Here is a 22,849-nt window from a genome sequence, read left to right as displayed (position 1 = left end):
AGAAGAGCGTACGAACAGCAGCACCGTAGCGCAGTGGAAGCGCGATGGGCTCATAACCCATAGGTCGTTGGATCGAAACCAATCGGTGCTATACTTTTGCACCGCGCAGCCCCGCCCCAGTCAACAAACCCCCGCCTCACGTGGCCGGACAAGGTGAGATGGTCGAGTGGTCTAAGACGTTGGATTAAGGTTCCAATCCTTTCGAGGGCGTGGGTTCAAACCCCACTCTCATCACTTTTCGCGTCGCGCGCCCCGCGGCGCGGGAGAAAAAGAGAGGACCCACCCGGGTTTGAACCGGGGACCATTCGGACTGCAGCCGAATGCTCTACCACTGAGCTATGAATCCGACGGCAGATAGGGACTGCAAATTGTACCACAGAAACTATCAATAGCCGGAGGACGAGCTTGAGGGAGCCCCTAGCACACTATTGCTCAGATTAACTGGAATCGCTGCTTCGACTTTTACTAAGCAGCGCTCCCAAACTGATAACAAATTTTGAGGCTCTGCACAGAGCATCGCGACACCTTTTCGTGATCAGCGAAACAACGAGAATTGCCGTCATTGCAACCGCCACCGAACACCAGCTCTTCCGTCTGCTTCTCTCACCTGATGCAGTTGAAGCTTTTCATCCCCATTTCGCACAGATTCACGTTGCTCAACAGCCAGTTAACCGGGCCCCCGTGTGCCCCCTCCCCATTTGCAACCTTAGCGGCCGCGCCTCCTGCTCGTGTGTTGTTGTTTTTTAATACGCTATTAAAGTGGAACCCAACTCTCTACCCCGCCCCCTCCCCAATCCCCAGCACTCAATGCAGCAATACAACGTCGCCCAGTTTGTTTTCTTCTCTCCAGAGAAAACTCAGAGGGCGGAGCCGCACAAAAGTCCGGTTGCATCGCCATTCACAACACGAGCAGAAAATGAGTCGCTTAAGTTGTTCATGTACGTCTGAAGCGCTGTTACAACCGCGACGGCATTGTCCGCGTTTGTCCTCGCAGTCATGGCAGCAACCTTGCGAATGTGAAAGGAAGACGTACCGAACGGCAACACAGTGGCTTTCGCACCATTACGACTACTCACGCGGTAGTCACTTGCACACAGGTTCCGTTGATCAAGCTGACTTTCTTTTCAGAAGCTTCCACTTCTCTTCTCTTACAATCTCTTCGTTTTAACTATTTCTTCCTGTTTATTTCAACGATATCAATAACGATAGACATTCCACATTTTCTTCTTTTAACGCGTTGCTTTTAGTCGCATTGCTGTTTGTGCATCCCAGCGCTTCTTCCTTTTCAGTAGTTTGAATCCAACCTGAGTGTTTTTCTGCACCCTCGTAGCACCCAAACGACAAAATGGACATTACGAAGTACAACCAACTGCTTGCCCTCGCAGACTTTACGAGAGAGGTAAAGCGGTGTGATTTCTGTGCCATCGATCAAGAAATGACAGGTGTGGATATTCCCGGCACGAATCTGCCCATGGGTGCTTCTCCTGATGATGTCTATTATGCAAAGCGCGTGGCAGTGGAGGCGTACAGCGCATTTCAAATGGGCATAGCCTTGTTTACAAAGGCTGACAACAACTCGCACGAGGTTCGGCCATACAACTTTTACCTGCTGAACAGCACCGGTGATTTGAGACTAGGTCTTACCGCTATTTCCTTCCTCGCAGCTAATAACTTGAATTTTCAGATGTGGCTCACTTCAGGTATGGCGTTTTGCAATGAACAGGAGGAGCAAGCATTCGAGGCTAAACAAGACGTTTCTTTTGCAGATGATGAGGAAAAGAGTATCGCTAATGAATTCGCGGCAGCCGCTCAGGAACTCCTCTCGACAGATGGCGAAAAAGTCGTAAAAGAACTCGCGTGTGCAACAGATCTCGCTCAACGGCTGCAACGTTTCATAGAGCGCCGCAGTGATTATCGAATTTCCGCAGCTTACGAAGGAAGGCCCTACCTGGCCCAAAAAATCAAGTTCACTCTTCGAAAACTCGGTGACACGGAGTGGGCGGCAGAAAAGGAAAAGAAAGTTCTGCAGCAAGAGCGCGAACGCGCACAGGTGCTCGGCTTTCGACAGTTCTGGAAAATTTTGGTCGACAGCAAAAAGCCCGTTGTTGGACACAACTTCATGCAAGACGCTATGTTTATGTTTCACATGCATCAAGAACCGCTCCCGAAGAACTATGCTCAGTTTAAGCAACAAATGCTGAAATGCATGCCCCACATCTACGATACGAAAACAATCGTCAGCAAACTATCTGGCGATGCAGCGTTTCCAATCACCCACCTCGGTGTTGTTTACCAAGAATGTCGTCGCCGTGCAGGACTGTCCCTCGACACTTTTTCTCGAAAGTTCCGACTCCCGCCAGGTTTTTACAGCTATAACGACCAGACTGTCAAGATGCAAAGCAAAGCACACGAAGCTGCTTATGATGCGTACATGACTGGCGTAGCGTTTTGTATTTTGCACAACTTGTACGCGGACGTCACAGCTGAGACGGAGAATGTTATTTCAGCCTTCGGCAGTGCCTACTACATGTGCTTGGGCGCAGCAGACCAACTGGTCAACAGCAACACGTTTGTACTGGAATGCGACGTTCCCTGTTCCTCAGAAGATATTGAATCTCTGTTTTTCGCGACGGAAGACAAGGCCTGCGTTATCACCGCCAGCAACAAAATTGATTTTCGGAAATTATCGTATTCTGTAAACGGTCTTATCCCACGTGAGGATACAAGGGTTTTCACCGCCTTTTGTGTTCGAATGACAACTTTGACTTCAACTGATCAGCTTCGCGAACGCATCCAGTCGTTACGCGAAAAAGTGTTAGGCAGTGACGAAAACGTGAACCTCGCACTACTGTCACACATTACCATCCGGAAACTAGAATAAACGTTTAAAACATTTACCTTGTTTTGAAAATATAAATGCGCGGTATTCGGCAGCATTTTATTCACACATATATACACATTTTTCTTTTAGCGTTTTTCCTCTTTTTGGCGGTTTTCTCGTTTTAAAAGTTGTACTCCTGCATGAATTCTTTCTATTTCGTCTACAGAGTTATCAGCGACGCTACATTTTTTACGCCGTCTTTTCCCCACATGGCAATTTCTTTTTTACGAAAAAAAAACTGTGTTTAAGCACAAACAAGTTTAAAGCAGTAGCGTTGATGCAACACAACAGTAGCAAACACACGAGAAAAATAAAAAAGAGTTGTACGTGGCGTAAATATACAATGCTCTAGGTGAGCACTAGCACCACTGTTGAGTTTTCTCACATGAAATTCGAAATTCGGCAAAGTACTATTATTATGATGAAAAATATCTGTGTTGCTTTTCGTTACCTTCTGCAAAGCTGATAATGGAGAGTACGTAATGATCTATCGCTGTGCCACTCCAATATCTTTTAATTATCGTCTTTCTTGTGTATTTGTATGTGTTCGTGTGCTGCCTTTCTCTAACTTTTTTCTCTATTAATGTAATTTGTTGTTAATCTCGGATTTCGTTACCAACAAAACTGTGTAGGAAATATGAGGCACAACGTTCCTCCGACATCTCTCGAGTTGTTTCGAAGTGCCTCAGTATTTGCACATCGCTGCTTCTCGCAGTATTCTGATGGTACAGACGGGATCGAGTGGAAACAACGATATCTTCAAGAACGCCGGGACACGGCATTAGAGTTTCTCGGGGATGTAAAAAAGAGGGTCCCAATTCACGAAGCTATTCGGCAGCGGGCGAGCATAAATCGAACGGCTTCAGGCAGTATTCACTGTCCCACCTTGTTCGATGAATCGTACAACAGTAACACTAATGACAATTTCCACGACGGCGGCAGCTGTACCAAATTAATCGATGAGCTGCTTGATGATCTTTCACAAGACGAGAACGCTGTTGACAGATTGCAGCACGTCGACTTTGATGCTCTGCCACTTCTCGAGCACGAGCTCCTCGGCGACGATGCGCCTGACGAAGCAACGCTGCGCAATTGGTTGCGGTTGAAGCGCGAAACAGCGGATTACCAAAGCTACGCATCCATTCCAGAAAGCGAACGAACGGCTTGGTCTGCATGGTATTTGCGCCACATCAAAGGGAAAGAGGAGAACTGAGCTGCGAGAGCGTGAACTACGCCAGTGCTGAATGCTGCTTATCGTTATTATCATTTCTCACAGATCAACTACTAACCGTTCAGACTTAATAACAAATTGAAAAACAGGGTTCAAAAGCGTTTTAGAATTCGTAAGCTTGTCGGTAATGAAAAAGGAAAAGCTGAATCGAATGTAAATCCCCGTGACTTTTCGTTTCGACGAGTAGTTTTTGACAAATTGATCATATGTTATTTTCTCAAGAATTGCTTGCTGTCAGGAAAGAAAAGTGTCTAACTTTTTTTCACTTGTTATTTCTTAATCATTTTCGTAACATCCCCCAATTCCCTATTATTTGTCTTTGCTTGCTTATATATTATTTTCTGGTTTTTTTTTTTAGCAGTGCTCGCACGCAACTCAGACTTACAAACGGGACAACCAATTGTTCCAGCGAAAGAGGAACCATATATATATTAAGGAAAAGGAAGGTACTTCACGTTACCTTTTCTTCGTTCTCTCTCTCTCTCTCTCTCTCTCTCTCTTTTTCGTCGCAATTCTACAAATTGGCATTCTTAAAAGAAGGAGAAATTTTTTTTTTCAAGAATCGTGTTAGGTTCGTGTGCCACGCCAATCACCTAACAGAGAAGAGGATGAAATCCATATCTCTAGCTTTTATTGCGGTGCTTCTTGCTGTGCTGCACATAGCAGCTGCTGCAAAGAATAACACCAACCCTACGGAGGTGACCATTGCCATGTCGAGCACGACGGCCACGGGTCTCACAATTGGTATTGCACTCATCGGAGTTCTCTGGTTCGGCCTGAGCATGATGCAGGGCATCCAGATCTCCGATACGATTACGGAAGCAGCGACGGAAAGCAGCTGAGCAACTCTGTTCGCAAGCAGTTTGTGTCTTATTCTGAGAAAAGAGGCTGTAAAGATTTATTTGAGAGTTGTACCGTGTAGGTGTTAGCGTTTTTGTTGTTGTTTTTATCCATCGCACATGTTTTACCCGTGATGATCGTTGTCGTACTTGATAATACAAATAGAAGTGAAAGATGAGACTCATCCTTGCTTGAGCGATCGAACTCTTTTCCTTTGTTCGTTAGCCTTTTTTTTGTGGCTGTGGTAGGACATTTACTCTTCTTGTATCACTGCAAAATACACAAGTGTAAAATGCATACCTATCGACACCTCACCATTTATTTTAATAAATATTTTTTGACGTTACTGTAAGCGCTGAAAAGGCAGAAAGCTGTGCAACATTAGTTCGCGCACCGCAATTTCTATGCGCATTATTACTATTATTTTTATTATTTAAGCGTCCCTTTCTTTCTCGAGATTGTACCCTCGTGCTGTTCTTTCTTTTCTCACATCCTGCTTTGCTCCAATACGAAGATTCACATCGTAAAGGGCCTCATCATATCTGCGAACAGCAGTACACAAATGTGCAACAATTCATCAGAAATCCAAGGCCACACAATCGATCCCGAACTATACAATGTAGAATGCCCACGAAGTGTGTGGAACCGCATGGCAGTTATTTACCATATGACGCGCACAAATCTCAAAGTGGAAGTGCCCGATGAGGTGTTGATGGCGGCCTGCATGTCGTATGCTCTGAAAGGATGCTGCGCAAGCACCAAGCTACCCGGGCTGCTTGAGATGCGAAAAGACGTTAATGAGGTGGATGTGGCTGCGGTCGAGGCGTTAATATTCGAATATGTGAGACCAAATGTCATTTTGATCGAGAGCTGTTTGCGGCTTGAACTCAAAACGCTGACATTGCACGCACCAAATGTGTATAGAAACCGTGAATGCATGGCGCGCGTAGCTCTTGCGCTGTCACAAAAGCTTTACGTCTGCTATCTTTGCCTTTATCCTGAAACGTGCGCGCGTGCATGCCTGTTGGCGGCGTGCTCCTTGTGTTTCATCGAAGTGGATCGCACGCAACTTCCTAAAGAGTTTGCATCTCAGCTGTTGAATAAGGTTTACACACACCTTATGTCTACCAACCGTGTTGTTTAGGTTTTATAACTGCATAGGTCATCGTAGTAATAAAAAAGCGAGAAAGTGTCAACTCAGTCTTACAAGCGCGTGTTTTGCAAACTGAACTGATGAAATCTTTTTCTTTTGTATTAACGGCTCAGCGTCTGATAATCGTTCTGCTCCTTCCAAAACTTTGTTGCGCTAGCAATTTCCCTTGTGAAGTTTCTTTTGGCTCTCAATTCTGCATCGAAAGCGTTTGTACTCTTGCGACCAAGCTGAAAAGCAGCGAAAAAGGACAGCATTTTTTGTACGTACGTCGTTCTTCGAAGGCAGTGTTACCTGTTACGTCCAAAAAAAAAGTGGAGTGAAGAAAAGGAGCCAACTCTGCAGTATTACGGCGTCTCTCATCTTATATACGGGAAAGAGGAGGCGCGTTAACCGTGCTTGGCTGACGGTTGAATCCCATGAAAGTGGGACAGGTGACGCATTAGTGAGTTACGGCGCAAGTACAATGAAAGTGCTGATAGCACAGGATGTACTTCATCTTGACTTTTACGTTTCCACACACCTGCCTTCTTTTATCCCATTTTTTCTCGTAAATTAGTGTTTTTGTGCAAATCAAAGCACGTAGACCGCACCATATATGTAAGGTTTTTTTTTTGCATTTCACAACAGCTTTCAAAGGGTGATTTCTTTCGCGTACGACCGAGAAGCCTCTCCTTGCACTGCCCAGCAAAGGAGAGAGCTTGCTCAGTTCTTTGTCTACTACGCCTTGTTGGCGACACTGCTTTCGCGGAAACTTGAAACGTAAAAAACGACGCCGACATGGAAGACTGGGGCATGCTCAGCGTCGCGGACGTGATCGACGGTGATGTCGACAGCGACGACACAACAGCAGACACGTTCAACGGTGATGTGTCAACGGAGTACGATGTCGCAGGTGCACCCTTGTTCCTTCTTGACGCTGCTTTTGCGCCTGAGTTGCAGCGTGCGATGCTGTCTAGCGTGAAATACAGGCTGTCGGCGCACTCAACACGCATAGAGCGAGTATTTGCAGCGCGTTTTCGCAAGCTGAAAGTTTCTCTGTCTTCGTCAAGGCGGATTCGCCAGCGTCTCAGCGAGACGATCGCACTCATGGGCGTATCTCTTCCGGAAAAAAGTGAGCACACCAGCCTCCTTTCGACAATTGCTCTCTTGGGAGCTCTCACGAATAGGGAGGAAGCTGGAGCATACGCGTCGGTTCTCCTTGACAGCCTCGCCCACGTGAACTGGGAACTCGCTTCCCCACAGTCTTGCCACGAGTTGTTTGGCATGGTGGAGATGCACTCTAGCGATGGAGTCCTCAATGACGGAACAAAAGCTGCCGTTGCACGCGCTAAGCACGATCTTGCTCTGCGCAGTGGCCGACTCTCGCTGCTCTTGAACTGTCTTCTCGCGCAGGACAGCACGCTCGAGCTCGGGCCTGAGGTGCTCCCGTGCACGACACCATCGCGTTGCGTTTGCGTTTCCGCCACGACGACCGCGAGCTTTCTCGTGAAGACACTCGTTTTGCCAGCGCACTTTCGCATCAAAGACACTCTGCGCTGCTTCTTCAGCGACCGCACGGCACGCTTTCTGGGGAACACGCACGTTGCACACTTTGAAGCGATGGGCACAATGGAAACCCGCTTTTTGCAGCGCGGCACCGAACCACTTCCAGGCGGCCGTGGTGATGTGGTGCTGTACGTTAGCCCCACCTGCGTGCTTCGCATCAAAGCAATTGGGCGGGACGAGCAGTACTGGCACTTTTCGACGCATCTCCATGACAACACCGCCAAAGAAAAGGTACACCACGGACGATTAGCCCTCCGGACGGCGGGTCTCCCGTTCTCTGAAGTGCGGTTTCACTTTTGCATCAGCGAGGCCATATCTCTATGCTGTATGGTCTCCTCTCACCCGCCACAGCGGACACGTGGCAGCATCTATGTGGGCGAGGTCGCTATCAGCGCCCTTCATAATGCCACACGAAAGGACGAATTTGCCACCATGGAACTGAAGCCGCTTCTCCGCTCTCCGGTCCTCCATTGCGGCTCAGGGCAGCACAAGGCGTTTCACTTCACCAAGTCAGTTTCTGTCTCGATTGGGCGAGTCACCTTAAAAGAGCTGTTTCACCCTTTTTGCGTCGAAATGTGGGTCTTTCCCCGCAGCGTTGACAAGGATCAAACGTTTCTTTCCATCGGCGACAAGGGAGTGGATGAGGTCCTTCTGGGGTTGGAACTCGTCGGGAACGGAGTACGGTGGCGCGGCGGCGCGCGAACTCCGCGGCTCGGCTCCTCCTTTGCAACTTTCACTTCACCAGGGAAACTCGTTGTGGTGGAGCGATGGTGGCACGTGGCGCTGAATTTCGACGGCGCCACATGGGAACTGTGGCTCGACCACGAGTTGGTCTCTCGGCAGCCAGCGCTCGTCTCGCCTCAGGCGATCGCGGATGCGAAGTGTGTCGTGGGGAAGAGCTTCATTGGCATGGCCGCGGAGGTGCGCGTCTGGCAGCACACGCGGACCAGCGCGCAGCTGATCCGTGACGCACGCCGTCCTCTTAGTGGAACCGAAGACGGCCTGTGCGGGTATTTTCCTTTCAACGAGGGACACGGTAATGTCATCATGGACTACGCGCCGCACCACGAGCACGCTCTTCTGCCGTTTGGAGAGCCCTACTGGTGCGCGGTGGACACTGTTCCCGTGCTGGCCGACCCGCGCAGCGTACTCTACGTCGCTGACTTCGTCCCACTCGCCTGGATTGAGGAGGCAGACGAGGTATTTTTTGCTGCGTCGTCGGAGTCGTACACGGTCGCCGGTGTGCGCTCTGATCACACGCTGTGCGTCTTCGATTACGCCTGCGACGACCACCGTTTGGTGTCGCAGCGCACCGTGGAGCTGCCGAGTGAGTGGACCATCAAGAGCGTCTCGAGCCACGCAACTCGTGCTTCCCTGGTGTGCTGTGCCGTCGTAGCAAAGCCCACCGCCGCCGTAGGAGCGGCGGAAGCGAGCGCCGCGGTGCAGGTGTGTTTGTGGGAGATGTGGGCATACGTGGGCTACGTGGAGGCGACACAACCAGTTCCGTACACGTCGACGTGGTCGTGGGGGAAGGCCGTGCTGACTCGCAGCGCCCGCCATGCGCAGCGCTATCTCACCGCGGTGCAGTTCTTGACAGATCACTCGTCGTGGGCGGCGTCGGTGCCTCCTTTTGTGCTCGACCAAGATGACGAAGTCCTGATGTTGCTCCTTCGTCTCGCGCGGCGTGCATTGGCGCTGACGCCGCCGCAGGACCTTGTGCTGGCGCAGCAGGCGTCATGCCTGCTTGAGCTGAATTTGCTGACACGCTTCTACAATTCCCCTCAGCAGTTCGCCCAGCGCGTGGGTCGGTGCTACAGCAGCGTTGAGCAGCTTCTGCAAAGTGCAGAGGAGGTCGAAGAGGACGGCAAGAACAATATAGGGCAACGTGACACTTTGACACCGCCGCTGCGGGAAGCCGTCACGCGACTGGCGTTGCAGCCTGCGTTTGTTCAGACCTGTTCCTCCTCCGCGCTGCTCCGCTGCTGTTGCCAGTGCTTCTTGGACGAGTCCCGCCGTGTTGAATTCCTGGAAAAGCACGCCGGCAGGCAGCGAACCGCTGCCGTAAACACGATGTATGCCTGTCTCCTTTCGCTTTACAGCTCGCTGCATATTTCGTACGACCTTCTGGCTTCCTTGCCAGCGGAGCGGCTATCCGCGCTCTTCGCCGCGTTGTTCCGTGAGGCCATGTTCTATGTGGCGCACGCCTTCCGTGCGCAGAGCACGGAAGGGCTGCAACGCACCAGTCACTGCCTCGAGGTCATGGCGGAGGTGCTTCACGCAGGCGGTGGGGACGCCAGTGGCGGTAAGGATGTGGATGGCGGGGCGGTGCGACGTGAGATACTGCAATGTGCGTTCAGCACCGCCCTTCTCAAGTGCTGCGGCAAGATAATCGACGCCGTTGCGGCGTCGCTGCGGCAGAACAACAGCGCGGAGCCCACTCTTCTCCGTTGCCTCCAGCTGAGCCCCGTCGGCGCACTACTCGCTTCTTTTTCCGTCTCGCTGCCGCTGTTGCCCACGTCGGCGCTGGAGGCGTGCGCGTCGCATCTGCAGCGGTGTCGCGAGTCTCTCCTCGTGCTGATGGATCAGTTTCCCTCCGAGGAGGCGAAGCGGTGGGCGTCTCGCCTGTGCGTAGCCATCACGTACTCTCTCGCGCAGCTCGGCTGCGCGCTGCTCGACCCGCGTCCCACCGCACAGCAGGTGGCAGCTGCCCGCCACACCGCATTGCTCAACGCGTCGTCGTCTTCCGACGTTGCCCAACCGGCGTACCTGAGTCTGCTCCGTAACGGACAGCGCAAGTCTAACACGGAGCGCGACACGTTCATCAAGAATCTGCAGGGCGGCGTTGGCGCCATCAGCAAAGCCTTCGACGAACTGCAGAGGAAAGATGTTTCGGCGCTGCGAGTAGTGCGTGACGAGGAGCTGCGGGAGATGGAGCGGCAGGTGATGGCAGCGTGTTGCGCGTTGCTGCTCCCGACGAGCGCGATGCGGGACGCGAGCAAAGAAAATCTCCAGCCTGCCTTTCAGCTGGTGCTCAAGTTGCGCCCCTGGGTGTTATCCAAGAGGCAGGAGTCGAAGGCGTACGTGGCGACGGTGCGGGAGCGGGCCGTGTTTCTCGCCCTCTTTGAGCCGATCGCTGACATGGAGGAAGACGATGTGGCAGCAGCAGTGCACCCGTCAGCCGCTGCTGGGTCCGCTGCATCGGCTAAGCGAACCGCTATCGCCACCGCAGATCCGCGCGCCGCCCGCGCTGCAGAGCGGAAACGCTGGCAGAAGCTCTATAAGAGCTGGAAAGCCATGCGCCAACTGAAGGCGCTCATGGCCTCGCGCGAAGATATGGCCGACATGAACGCCAGCGCTGAGGTGATGGCTTGCTTTCAGAGCGAGGTGAGCACAGAGGAGATGAAGACGGCGGTATCGTGGCGGTCTGAAAAGGCCAGGTACCGCTTTGTCGGGTTACAACTGCTGTGGGAGCTCACCGAAGAGGCATGTCGGAGCGTCCTGTTGGCGCGGGTGCTGCACCCGGTTATCGCGCGCGCCTTGTGCGGCTGGCACTATGCCGATGGCGTTGATGGCTGCTCGGTTGAGCAGCTCACCCGTTTGCAGAGCGCGTTTTTCCACTTAATGCGGGCCGCGGTGAAGGCGTACACGCTCGTGCAGGAGACCCAGCCGTGGGGGCTGCTTCTCTCCTCCTTGCTGTCTTGTCCGTTTCGCCGCACGGACTTTCGACGGTTGCGGACCGTCGGCGTGTCGGCGGATCTGCTGCGTTGTCTCTGGGGCGCCGAGGAGTCTCGAGAGGTGCTGTATCAGTGCGTGAACGGTGATGTGCCGGCGGAGCTGCGTACGACCAAATTGCGGCCAGAGGGCTGCGCGAGTACGATGACAGTGGGCGCGGCAGGTCTCACCCTGCGCTCCTCGGGATTCCGCGGCAGTTGCGTTGCACCGTGCACCTGGACCGCGCCGCAGCGAAGAGAAAAAGCGCGCGCGCTTTCTTATTACTACGAAGTCCACGTCGTTGACGTTTACCAGGGCGGCTACGTCAGCATCGGCCTCGGCCCCGCAGATTACAGTCTTTCGCAGATGCCGGGCTGGGATTCAGACTCGTTCGCCTACGACGGGTTTGAGGGATCCATCTACGCCAACCGCAGTCCGCACGTCATCGGCTCGACGTTTGGCATGGGCGACGTCGTCGGATGCGGGTGGAACATCGACACAGAGAAGCTCTTCTGGACGCGGAACGGTAAGCTGGTGCACTCCCTCAAGACGACACCCGCCACGACGCAACTCTGCCCCCTCATCGGCATGAAGGGAAAGGGCTGTGTGCTGGTCAATTTTGGGGCGAGCCCGTTCGCCTACCAGGCATGGGGCTCACCAGTGTCGACGCCGGCAACGTCACAACGGGTGTTGCTAACAAACGCGCTTGACGCGGCCGGTGTGGTCCGCGATGGATGGGACGCGTTTCGCCTACTCTCTACACGCGCCGCGACGACGTTAGCCGCGGCCTGCACTCAAAGGCCGGAGGTATCAACGACGTCGTTGATCGAGCTGGCACAGCCGGTGGGCAGCTGTATTGACGCACTCGTCGCCGCGCTCGCCCCTGCGTCGGCTGCTCCGCTCTCGCAGTGCACCCTCCCAGCACGGTTCGTCACGACACTACTGGGCCACCTGACACTGCTGTGCAAGCTACTCCGCGGCGTGCCGGATGGCGTGAGCGCGCCGCACACCTCCGCGCTTGCCACGTTGTTAGAGACAATGACGAGGCGATGGCTGCTGACGACGTTGCGTGCCGCCCCGTTCAACGAGGACGAGAGCGAGGCCGTCACGGCGCTTCTCACGACATGGTATCACGCAATGTACCTCACCCCTCCACCACCAGTACCAGCACCAACACCGTCGGCAGCAGCGAAGGAGGCTCCGTCGAATACGGCGTCGCCACCCCACAGCTTTCTTGACATCCTTCTGCAGTTGGCGAGCTGTGTCTTGACGTCGCAGGACACACGCATGTCTGCATCCGGAACGCGTCACGAACCGGAGACAAACTCGTCCGTAAGCGCGGTGACATCTTGCGACACGGTACATTGGCTCGCGCTGGCTCTCCTGCAGCGCCTCAACAATGATCAAGACGAGCGTGGGTGTCATGCGTGGCGAGAAGTCTTGCAACAGTGGCTACACACCGCTTTTAAAAAGTGCACTCCAAACATTTCGACATGCGGCGGCAAGGCGGCCGCTGTCGTGGCGAGCCCAAGTCGCGACGCGCTGCTTGGTTTGGCCGTCCTGGGCGGTCTCCCAAGACTTGCTGTGCCAGAGGACACCGTCATGGCCGTTCTTGGCACACATCTCGTTTCCCCCGTCACGCTGCTGCGTACGTTGTGGTCGGAAGAAATCTGTGAGGTGCTGGAGGTTAACGCATCTGACACGACGGCCTCGACGAATGCGGCCCTCAACCTTTCCGGTGCGTCGACTTCGTCATCCTCCGCGTACGCAGTGAAGAGGCTTCCCTTGCGTTTTGTGCACGTCACTGTGCAAGGCGACGCTCCGGGCGCGCTGACCTTTCCACTTAAAGGCAACCCGTCTCATGTATCGCTCGTCGACGCCGTTGTTCAGCTGGCACAACAGTGGTTCCCTCTGGTGAGCTCACTGGCTGCCGCTCGTGTGGGTGAGGACATGTGCTGCCTTGTGGCGCAGCTATCGTGCCTGCTGTTGCGCTGCGTGGAGCGTAGGGTCATTGTCTTCCCCCCAAAACTCACCCCGTCGTTGTCTGCCGTGATCGGGATGACGGAGGAGGCAGCGCCGCCAGACATGAACGAGGTGCAGCTGGAGCTCGTGCTGAGCTTGTGGGGGCTTTTGCAGTATCGTCAGCGAAGAGGCCTGTCACGCGGTGTGAACAGCGCACAAGCAGATCGCAGCGGCACTAACGAGGGTGTTGAACGGCCCGTCTCGAGCTCTGTTTTAGGTCGAGGCCTCGTCCGTGTTGGGTCGGCCACCACGCCAGAATTCACCGCTACCTCCCTGCGTTTGCGCACGTTTGCTGCGCTGGACCTCCTCCAGCAGCGCGAGCTAACGGACGGCCCTGCGGAGCCGACGATGGAGTACGACGACAACGATGCAGACGCAGAGGAGGAGGACACAAACGGCGACGAGGACGAAGCGGAGATGGACACGATGCGGGCGTACGGACAGCAGCAGCAGCGCCGCGTTTCCAGCGGCAACGACGACGACGGCGAGGATGAGGAGGAGGATAGCGAAGACAACGACGGGGCTGGCGCTGCTCGTGGCGCCGCGCACCAGATCGGAGCCGCCGTCGGCGCTATTACATCGATGGCGCGCTATCAATCGCAGCTCTCCGCCTCATCCTCCTCGGACTCTTTCCTCCACCCGGCTGAACGAGAGGTGTTTGACACGGTCCATTTCAACGGCGGCTGCGTGCGTGTGCGTGGCAACACGGCTGTTGGGCTCAGTTTCACCGTGGACGTCACGCTCCGCTTGACGAACAAGGAGCGGCACCAAATTCTCTTTGCACAAATCCTTCGCGGTAGCCCCACCGCCACTTCACCTTCCTCATCGCCTTCTTCTTCGGATGTATTGGAGCTGGTTGCTCGCGTCGTGCACAGCAACATCGAGTTTGGCTGGCTGCCGTGCTTCCCCGGTGAAGAGGCGCAGTGCGACCCTGCCGACCCCTCGAGTTTCTGCGCCTTCGCGTTGGCGGAGGAGGACTTGCGTGCATGGATGCACGTGACCTTTGTGCAATCCGGCACCACGCTTTCGCTCTTCCGCAACGGCATGTTGATGGACACGCGCACCATGAAAAACGGTGGCGGACCGCTCTTTCAAGAGGAGTTTCGGCTTGGCGGCGTGCCGGGGCAACTCGACTCTACCGCGTTCATTGGGGACATGCGCAACTTCCACGTGTACGAGCTGGCGTTGCGGCCCGCCATGGTGGAGCAGCTGCACCGACTAAACTCCTCCTTGTCGACTTTCCTGGATGCGCATGTCGCACTTTCGCTGAAGGCGACGCGGAGCGGGGTGGAGAACACCTCCAGGCCCCTCGCTGCTCTGGTACTGGGCATCACCGCGGAGGGCGACGTCGTCTACTTGGACGAGTCTGGCGTGGCGGCGGCGCAGCGACGGCAGGTCCGGCAGACGTGCGCGCAGGAGGTGGACTTCAGCGCTGAGTCAGAGGAGGCGGAGATGCGCTGCCTCAGCGAACCGCTGCCATCGCAGCAGTCTGTCCTGTGGCGCAGAACACGTGGGCTGCCTCGAGATCAACTTCTCACCGCATGCAGTGGGTATTACCGGCAGCTCGCGGCCTTCCACGGCGCGCACCTGCTTGTCCACGCGCTGTGCAACGTGGCAAAGTCGCCCGACCGTCTTCCGTCACCGGTGCTGCAGAGCGTCGTGGAAACGCTGACGGACGGGGCCTGTGTGGATCGCCTGGTGCGCTGGGCCGTGTCGGCGTCCAACGAGACCATGTCGACGCTGCTGGGCGAGGTGTGGGCAAGTTTATGTGATAACGGTGGTGGTGGCCAGCAGGGGAAGCGCCCGAACGCGGGTGCGCTGTGGGAGATGGGCGACTCACTCCTCGCGGAGCTGCTACGCATCGCTCAGCAACCGCAGCACCTCTTCACGTTTGAGTCGGCCCATCCGCAGCGGCCCTTCGCGTCTGACGTGTACGAGGTCAACGTGCCCGATCAGCGCTCCTACGGCGTCTTCATGGATGAGCGGAGCGTAGCGCGGTGGCGTCTGGTCACCGTCTCGCGCGATCGGACCATGAGCACGGTCTTGTCGGAGTTTTACACGACGATGCTCTCCTCCTTTGAGGTTCGGCTGCCGAAGTTTTTTGTGACGGTTCGCTCCGCTGCGGAAGCCGCCAATTGGGGACATCGTATGACGGTGGTGCACGACTACCAACTACAGCTCCGCGCCATGCGTCTCTTCCGCAGCGCGTTGTCCGCCGTGCTCAGTGTTCCCAATACCGCCGCCACCCCCACCGCGTACATTTGGTCAGTAAACTGCTTAACGGCGTTGTGTGCGGTAGCCCAGCGGAACACGAGCAAGACGCGGCTTCTCGCCCTCACCTGCCTCAACGACTTATTCCTCTTTGGGCAGCGCTACGATACGGTGCCACCCCCGCTGGCGATGCCGCAGCTGATGCACAACATGCGACGCATGGCGGTGCGCCACTACCGGCGGCGTCTCTCCACCCAGCGCGTCCTCGGCCGCTTCATTCAACTCAGCATGGAGAGCCACGTGATGCAGCGGGATGCGGCACAGTGCTGGTACACCTTGCATGACCCCAAGACTCACGGCGGCAGCAGCAGCAACGGCGTACGTTGTCTTGGCACCGTGCCAGCGAGCGAGGCAACGAGCGCTCTCGAGCGCCAAGCTTCCGCGCCGCGCGGCGCACCAGCCGGAGTTTCTGCTGATGCTGCTGTTGTTGTGGCTGCCACGGACGCGGATGCGGAGACGACGCGGTTTGCGCAGCAGCGGCAGGAGCAGCAGCAACTGTATCGCCAGCGTGACAGCAGCGAGGATCGTGTGTCCATCCAAAAGCTGCGCGTCTCGCCTAACTTTGAGCACATGTGGCTCCCGGAAGGCCTATGCGTGCTGCGCGGTGATGGCGCTGGCGGGTCTGTCATCGCCGCTGCACCGCTGACGGCGGGGAGGTGGTACTTCGAGGCCCGTGTGGGCGGAGCCGGAAGCATTTCCATCGGCGTGCTGCCCATCCTGGTGCCTGCTGGCGAGGAGTACGAGATGCCGTTTCCGCTGACGCGAGCTACGCTGCAGGATCGCGAGCCCGTTGCCTTCAACGGTTGCAGTGGCGTCTTCAACGACGGGGCGGGGCAGCGGTGCCTTTTTGCCTCCGACGCGCTGCCTCTCTGGTGCAACAAGGACTTTTTGGGTGTTGTCGTGGACGTCCCTGCGCAGCGCTGCATCATCCTCGTGAACGGCGTAGAGGCGGTGCACTTCTCTTTTGGTGCGGAGGCCGCCAACGAGAATGCGGCTGCCGTAACTTCTTTCGGTGATGTGGCGTCGTCGTCGTTTGGACAGTCTCCCCTCATGGGCGAGTTTGACGGGCTGCGTGTGTTGAACAGTGTTGGTGCTTCCGCTGGTCGTGCAAGTAGTACGTTCCCTACCCCTGCCTCCGTCGCCGGCAGAAGAGAGACGGCTAGGTCCGTGGTGTACTACCCTTACGTGTCCATCGACCTAGCCACCTCCGTCTCGCTCAACTTTGGCGCGGCGTACTTCGAATATGAGGTGCCCGTCGGCTGCTTGCCGCTGGACCCCACCAACTTGTCCCTCGGCACCGTCTTTCCCTACAACCAAATGCGCTCGTTGCAGGACATCGCCGCCTATCTCTTCACCGGTGGCCGCTATCCGCTCCCGCCGTTTTATTACGAGGAGGCCGACCCTTTTGCCGGCTCAATTGAGCGCGTGGGCCCGGCGCACGTCTCGGTGCACGCCTCTGCCAACGTGCAGGTGAACATGGAAGAGGTGAAAAACATGGGGCTGGCCTTTGAGACCGTCATGGGCGATTGCGCTGTGAGCGCCGGTGCGTGGTACTACGAGGTCACCCTCCGCACCCAAGGCGTGCTGCAGATCGGCTGGATGGAGAAGGGTGAGACGCTGCACGGCAACGGCCACGGCGTCGGGGACTCCTCCACCTCCTGGGCGGTGGACTTGTTCCGGCGCGTGATGTGGCACCGCGGGGTGCCGGAACCGGTGAACATTCCGCGTCGATGGACCGCCGGGGATGTGCTGGGCTGCGCCTTCGACATCACCCACGGCGAGCTCAGCTTCTTTCTGAACGGGCGACCCATCACCGGCGTTCTCGCCCTCAAGGCGGATTCACCGCTGCTGGAGGCCTGCACGTTCCAGGGGGTCCCGCAAGGGCGGTACTACGTGCCCGCGGTCTCGCTTCGCTCCGGTAGCGCCATCAGCTTCAACTTCGGCTCGTCGCCGTTCAAGTACAAGCCGGACGGCTTCAACCCGCTCGGGGTGCCGGACTCGTGGAATGAGCGGATGGACGCCTTTTACAACAACGCGCCTGCGGCCAGCACCATGCGGCGGCTGATGGCGATGCAGGAGGTGTGGCGGGTGCTGAGTCACGCGCACCGCACGTTGGATCTCGCTGCAGGAGCAGGGGCGGCCGAAGGACGCGTCTCTTCCCCTGCAGCGTCAACGTCACACAGCATGGACGACTTGGAAGCTCACCTCAAGCCTTACCGCCTAATTGTGCACGCCACCGACAAGTTCTCCGACGACGGCATGAACGCCTTCACGAAGAGCAGCGAAGAGCAGCTGAAAAACCACCTCATGAACTACTCCTACCCCGAAACCACCGTCACGGAAGCAAAGGCGATCGCAGAGCAGTCGTGGGAGATGTTCAAAGTTCTCAAGGCGGTCAGCAACGTCACGAACGCACTACTGCCGTTTCTCTCGTTAAACATCCCCCACCCATCGCTCATGACACTCCTCTTTCTCACCATTCGAACGCTGCTCTTCAGTGCAGTGCGTCGCGACCTGGTCGAGAGCGTTCTGGCGGTGTCCTCTCTGCGGTCGGAGCTGTACCGCATCTCCATCAACCGCGCCAAGGCACACGCCGATACGCAGTCGGTAAAGGCGTCAGTGTTCGGCCAGACCTTTGCCTTGCTAGGCAGCCAGCCGCCACGCATCTTCCAGACGCGGCAGCGCTTTTGGAACACCGTCTTTTTAGGCGAGGGTGCTGAGGACGCCGGCGGGCCGTTTCGCGAGCATCTCAGCGAGATGTGTCGGGAGTTGATGTCGACCCGCCTGCCCTTCTTCGTGCCGACGGCGAACCACGTGCACAACACGGGCAGCTACCGCGAGGCCTTCGTGCCCGCCGCGTCCGCCTGCACCCCGTATGATCTTGAGGCTTTTGTGTTCATTGGCCGGCTCATGGGCGGCGCCTTCCGCAGCGAAGACCCGCTGGACCTTTTCTTGCCACCGCTCGTGTGGCGCTACCTCTGCGCATACCCCATCACAGAGACGGAGGTGGAGCAGGTGGACGCGATTTGCGTGCAGTGCGTTCGCGAATTTCGCAAGCTCGCTGCCTCTCCAGGCGGTGCGCCAGCGGAGGAAGAAGAGGGCGGCGGTGACGAGGGGAGCGCTGCGGAGCTCTTCGAGGACGTCTTCGGCGAGGAGTACTTCGTCACCCAACTCAGCGACCACTCGACGAAGGAGTTGGTGGAAGGCGGGGCGCAGGTGCGGGTGACGCTGCGGCGCAGTTACGAGTACGCCGAGGCGTTGCTACACGCGCGGGTGCACGAGTTCGATGTGCCGCTACGCAAACTGCGCGAGGGACTACTGTCGGTGGTGCCGGAAGTGGCGGTGCTACTGCTGACGCCCGCCGAGCTGGAGCGCCGCATCTGCGGACAGGCCGACTACAAGCCCGAGGAGCTGCGAAAGGGAGCTTTTTACGAAGGCTTGACGAGTGAAGATCGGCGGGTTCAGCTGTTATGGAAGGCGCTGGACGCAGCCACACCTCTGCAGCGCCGGCTTTTTCTCCGCTTCGTCTCGGGCCGCGATCGGCTGCCCATCAAGTTACGCGTTCTCCCCCTCACCACACAGGCCGATCCGGACACGATGCTGCCGCGCGCGGCGACGTGCTTCTTTGCGATCGAGCTGCCCGACTACAGCTCGCTCGACGTGATGAAGCAGAAGTTGTTTTACAGCGTCGAAAACTGTGCGGACATGGACACCGACTTCAACGCGCGCATTGTCGACCAAGACGAAGCACCGCAGCTGTCTGTCGCGCTGGAGGACGCGCAGCCCCATTTTATGACGCAGCTCAATTCCGACGAGGATTAGTATCTTCTCTCTTTTCCTTTCTCTTTGTTTGCCTCACATGTAGATACCGTAGAGCAGTGCCTTCTCCTGACTTCAAAAAGCCAGCTTGTCGAAACTGCGTTCTCTCTGAAATTTCTTACCGCTTATGTGCATCACCTCGCGTGGTTTGTTGAAGCCACGTTATTATGCTTTTTGTTTTTGTGTTTTCTACCTGTTTGCTTTTGCATCTGCTTCGTTGGCTGTTCGGAATTGTCTGTAGTTTGGAAACAAGAAAAACGATCAACAGAAAAGGGCGGAGGAAGAAACACGGAAACACAGAAGTGTTTCGTGGAAGCCAAAACTGTTCGTTGCGTTTCGTTGTTCTACTGAACGTGGCGTTTGGCTGTCTGGCGCACTGGACAACAGAACACGGAAAAGCAGCTGATAGCATGTTTTTTTATTATTGTTTTACGTCTTTGATTTGACTTCAGAATGAGAGAATACAGTCCTTGTGATCTCCTCTACGCATCTTCTCCCGTTTTTTCTCTTCCATCTGGATTGTGCGTCACGGCATACTCCTGCTTCGTTTGAAATCACAGAATCGAAGTTCACCAATACACCACTCTAGTAATAGCAGCTGAAAAGCGCTCGACTTCTCGCTGTTGCTCCCGCACAAGCTCTCTTTCCTTTTCGGTTTCAAACTGTTGGCTCTCTCTCTCTCTTGCCGGTTTGTTCCTCGCTACAAGTCTCTCTTTCTCTTCTCTGCGTGTCTATTCTCACAATAGCAGAATTTGATTCTTAGCTGGCTTCCTCTTATCTTTTACTGGCTCTTCAAAGTAGAGATCATCAACTTTTTTGCCGATAACTGGCTCTTGTCGTGATTCCGGCGTGTCGTGTAGCGTTTGCGTTCTTCGCTTTTGTGGCATAACATATATTTTTTGTACGGTGATCTCTTCGTTTTTCTTTTCTTTTCAGTTCCCTGAACTACCAGCGCGAGTGCTTTTCTCTTGTTTCTCTTACGGTTCAATTTCTTTCATTTGTCTGGTCTTCGTCTGTGTTTGGCCATCAACCCTCAAAAAAAAAAAAAAAATCAAAGGATAAAAACATAACAACAAAAATAAGTCTACGAGCAGAATAATAAGCTTCGCTGAAAACGCACCCAACAACGGTCAACGTCAACAAAAGGAAAGGCCCTCGTTTCCATTGCGCTCTGTTCCCTTTTTAGATTATTGTTCAACGTGATTTACTGCATCAAGTGCAAACCCTCACAGCCGCCAGCAGCCATAGAAGGATAATTGCCGGCTCGACCTCTTCTTAAAGAAAAAATCACAACCAACAACAAAAAAGCAGATTTCTCCCCTCGTAATATAAAGACCTTTTTTTAGCTTTTCCTTTCTTCCTCGTTTAAAATCAAAGGCTAAACACTCTTCTTTGCAGCGGTAGGCACGCAATTTGTTCTGCAGGATTGATCTTTTGAGATTCACCGCGTTTTTTCCTCTTTCTTTACGCACGCTTGCTTCCTCGAATTGTTGTCACTGCGCAAGAGCAAGTATTTCTGCGCTGCTGCCGAATTGTGTTGTGTGAACACGTGCGCGCCGTTTTCGATCGCTTTTTCCTCCTTGTGTTTAATCTTCTGTGCTTTGCTGAGAGGTGCAGTGGTTCGTTTTCTCAGACGAAAATCCACAGCTGGTTTTCCTTTTCTTGTTTTTTAGTAGCGACTGTCGCTGCTGTATCTCATTTGCTGCTTCGGTGTCGCCAGTCACACACACGCACACTCGTTCCAAAATGAGCGAGGTTGTCTATACGTCGGGCAACCCGGTTGGTGTGGTGCCGTTTCTCACCGCCCTCACCGACTACCAAAAGAAAGGTGTCGGCGTTGACATGATGCTGAAGGCCTTGCTGAACGTGTCGCGACTCTGCATGCTCTATAGCACCAATCTGGGCGACAAGAGGAAGTTTTTCAAATTGGCAGACACCATCGTAGAGTGCCGTATGCTGTGCAACTTTGGTCGTCCAGTCATGACGTTCCACCAGGCCATGTCCGTGCTGGGAAAGAGGAGTTATATGGAGTTCTGGCACTGCCTTTTCACCTGCCTCGCCTTCTTCCTCCGCGTCCCGGAGCAGCTCAGCGGCGACATGAACTTCTTGCAGAAGGTAGTCTTCCGCAGGTGGAGCCGTGAGAAACTGTCCTTCTGTTACCGATTCTTCAAGTCGTGGTCGCTGACGTGTGGCTTGCTGGCAGAACTCACTCGGCGTTCGGCGCTGAAGCGCGCGGTTCGCAGCGCCGTCACTCCTGAAGAGAATGTGCACACAAAACTGGAGCTGCAGGTGTCGAATGCATTGATTATCCGGACACTGTGCGACATGTACGTCTACTTCAAATGGATTCCCGGGTACGAGCCCATCAAGGCGGTCGAGTACTCCTGCGGCCTCGCATCAGGCCTGATTGGGGTGTTGTTGGTGTGGAAGGACACCCGTTACGTGCTGCCGCCCATGGCAAAGGACGTGCAGCCTTGCGAGCGGTGCGGTCATAAGCACGCGCTTCAGCGCGCTGTGTGCGTGTTAGACAGTGAGGGCGGCGGTAGCGAGGGTGGTGCTAGCGCGGATGAAGAGTAAATGTAGTACCTACTACTTGCATCATCATCAGCGAAGCGGCGGCCTACCTGACTCTTTTGATAGCGTTTCCCGCAGCCAGCACTTTTCTCTTTTTTATTTTGATGGTGGCACCACACGTGGGGTGTGCTTTCCCCCCCCCTCCAACACAATACCAACCACAGCACGCCCACGCGCACAAAATCGTGCTTCAAAAACTCGTGCTGCCAAATGAATATCCTCTCCTTTTCACTAACTTACACGGACTTACATATAATAAAAGAAGTGTGATGCAACCAAGTTAACGTTTGTGGTCATTGACAGCGGCATGCGAGGTGGAGATGAAAAGGAGTGAATGACCAGGATGTTGAGCTGTGCTTGGGGTTGAGCAAAAACTGCCTTCTTTCTTCCTTGGCTAAGCGGGTGTCGCCTCTGTCAGCGCGTCTTGATGAAAAAGATCGTTGCACGAGACGCCCCACAAATTTGGTTTCCCTTCTGGACTTTTTTTTTCTCTCCGGCCTTTTCATGCCACTCATGTGGCAACGACGACAACAAAAGTATGGAAACATATTTTGCTAGTGTAAATAAGTATTGCTAATTCTATGTTGAGGAAAAGAAAACATATCAGCGGGCATAAGTCATTGATTTTTCCCCCTTTTTTTCTTTTCTGACCGTTCGTTGAACTGACCATTTACTGCGTAACAAAGGATATCTAGCAAAGCCACGAGACACACGCTAAACTCGTTCGCGGCGCCTCGCGCCAACGACGAAGTGCAAGTAGTATTCTGTACTCTTGTGAGTCGGAATACGTTTACACTTCATC

The 22,849-nt window shown here is 54.9% G+C and overlaps 5 protein-coding genes and 3 non-coding genes across 9 annotated transcripts; 7 read left to right on the top strand and 1 right to left on the bottom strand.

The window, feature by feature from the left end:
- Nucleotides 1–19: 19 nt before the first annotated feature.
- Nucleotides 20–91, top strand: ABB37_04188. The gene has a single exon. It is a non-coding gene; the product is annotated as a tRNA-Met (tRNA).
- Nucleotides 92–152: 61 nt separating this feature from the next.
- Nucleotides 153–234, top strand: ABB37_04191. Its single transcript has one exon. It is a non-coding gene; the product is annotated as a tRNA-Leu (tRNA).
- Nucleotides 235–274: 40 nt separating this feature from the next.
- On the bottom strand, nucleotides 275–346 carry ABB37_04185. The gene has a single exon. It is a non-coding gene; the product is annotated as a tRNA-Cys (tRNA).
- An 862-nt stretch (nucleotides 347–1,208) lies between these two features.
- ABB37_04077 (hypothetical protein) lies at nucleotides 1,209–2,881 on the top strand (the record flags this gene model as incomplete). Its single annotated transcript, XM_015801627.1, has 1 exon — nucleotides 1,209–2,881. The coding sequence occupies exon 1, from the start codon at nucleotides 1,346–1,348 to the stop codon at nucleotides 2,879–2,881; it is 1,536 nt and encodes a 511-aa protein (XP_015660247.1). The 5' UTR covers nucleotides 1,209–1,345.
- Nucleotides 2,882–3,512: 631 nt separating this feature from the next.
- Nucleotides 3,513–4,094, top strand: ABB37_04076 (hypothetical protein; the record flags this gene model as incomplete). Its single annotated transcript, XM_015801626.1, has 1 exon — nucleotides 3,513–4,094. Exon 1 carries the CDS (start codon nucleotides 3,519–3,521, stop codon nucleotides 4,092–4,094), a length of 576 nt encoding a protein of 191 aa, XP_015660246.1. The 5' UTR covers nucleotides 3,513–3,518.
- A 375-nt stretch (nucleotides 4,095–4,469) lies between these two features.
- On the top strand, nucleotides 4,470–6,096 carry ABB37_04075 (hypothetical protein; the record flags this gene model as incomplete). Of its 2 annotated transcripts, none has more annotated exons than XM_015801625.1 (1): nucleotides 4,470–6,096. In XM_015801625.1, the coding sequence occupies exon 1, from the start codon at nucleotides 5,515–5,517 to the stop codon at nucleotides 6,094–6,096; it is 582 nt and encodes a 193-aa protein (XP_015660245.1). In that variant the 5' UTR covers nucleotides 4,470–5,514. The 2 variants fall into 2 exon arrangements, with proteins under 2 accessions (XP_015660245.1, XP_015660244.1); XM_015801624.1 differs by having other exon boundaries at nucleotides 5,466–6,096.
- Nucleotides 6,097–6,882: 786 nt separating this feature from the next.
- ABB37_04074 (putative ubiquitin-protein ligase) lies at nucleotides 6,883–19,476 on the top strand (the record flags this gene model as incomplete). Its single annotated transcript, XM_015801623.1, has 1 exon — nucleotides 6,883–19,476. One exon carries the CDS (start codon nucleotides 6,883–6,885, stop codon nucleotides 19,474–19,476), a length of 12,594 nt encoding a protein of 4,197 aa, XP_015660243.1.
- Nucleotides 19,477–20,032: 556 nt separating this feature from the next.
- ABB37_04073 (hypothetical protein) lies at nucleotides 20,033–22,050 on the top strand (the record flags this gene model as incomplete). The annotated part of the gene is made up of 1 exon (XM_015801622.1): nucleotides 20,033–22,050. Exon 1 carries the CDS (start codon nucleotides 21,220–21,222, stop codon nucleotides 22,048–22,050), a length of 831 nt encoding a protein of 276 aa, XP_015660242.1. The 5' UTR covers nucleotides 20,033–21,219.
- Between the last annotated feature and the right edge of the window lie 799 nt (nucleotides 22,051–22,849).

Source organism: Leptomonas pyrrhocoris, assembly GCF_001293395.1.
Source record: "Leptomonas pyrrhocoris isolate H10 chromosome Unknown, whole genome shotgun sequence".
Taxonomy (NCBI): domain Eukaryota; phylum Euglenozoa; class Kinetoplastea; order Trypanosomatida; family Trypanosomatidae; genus Leptomonas; species Leptomonas pyrrhocoris.
This window is presented reverse-complemented; position numbering and strand designations above follow the sequence as displayed.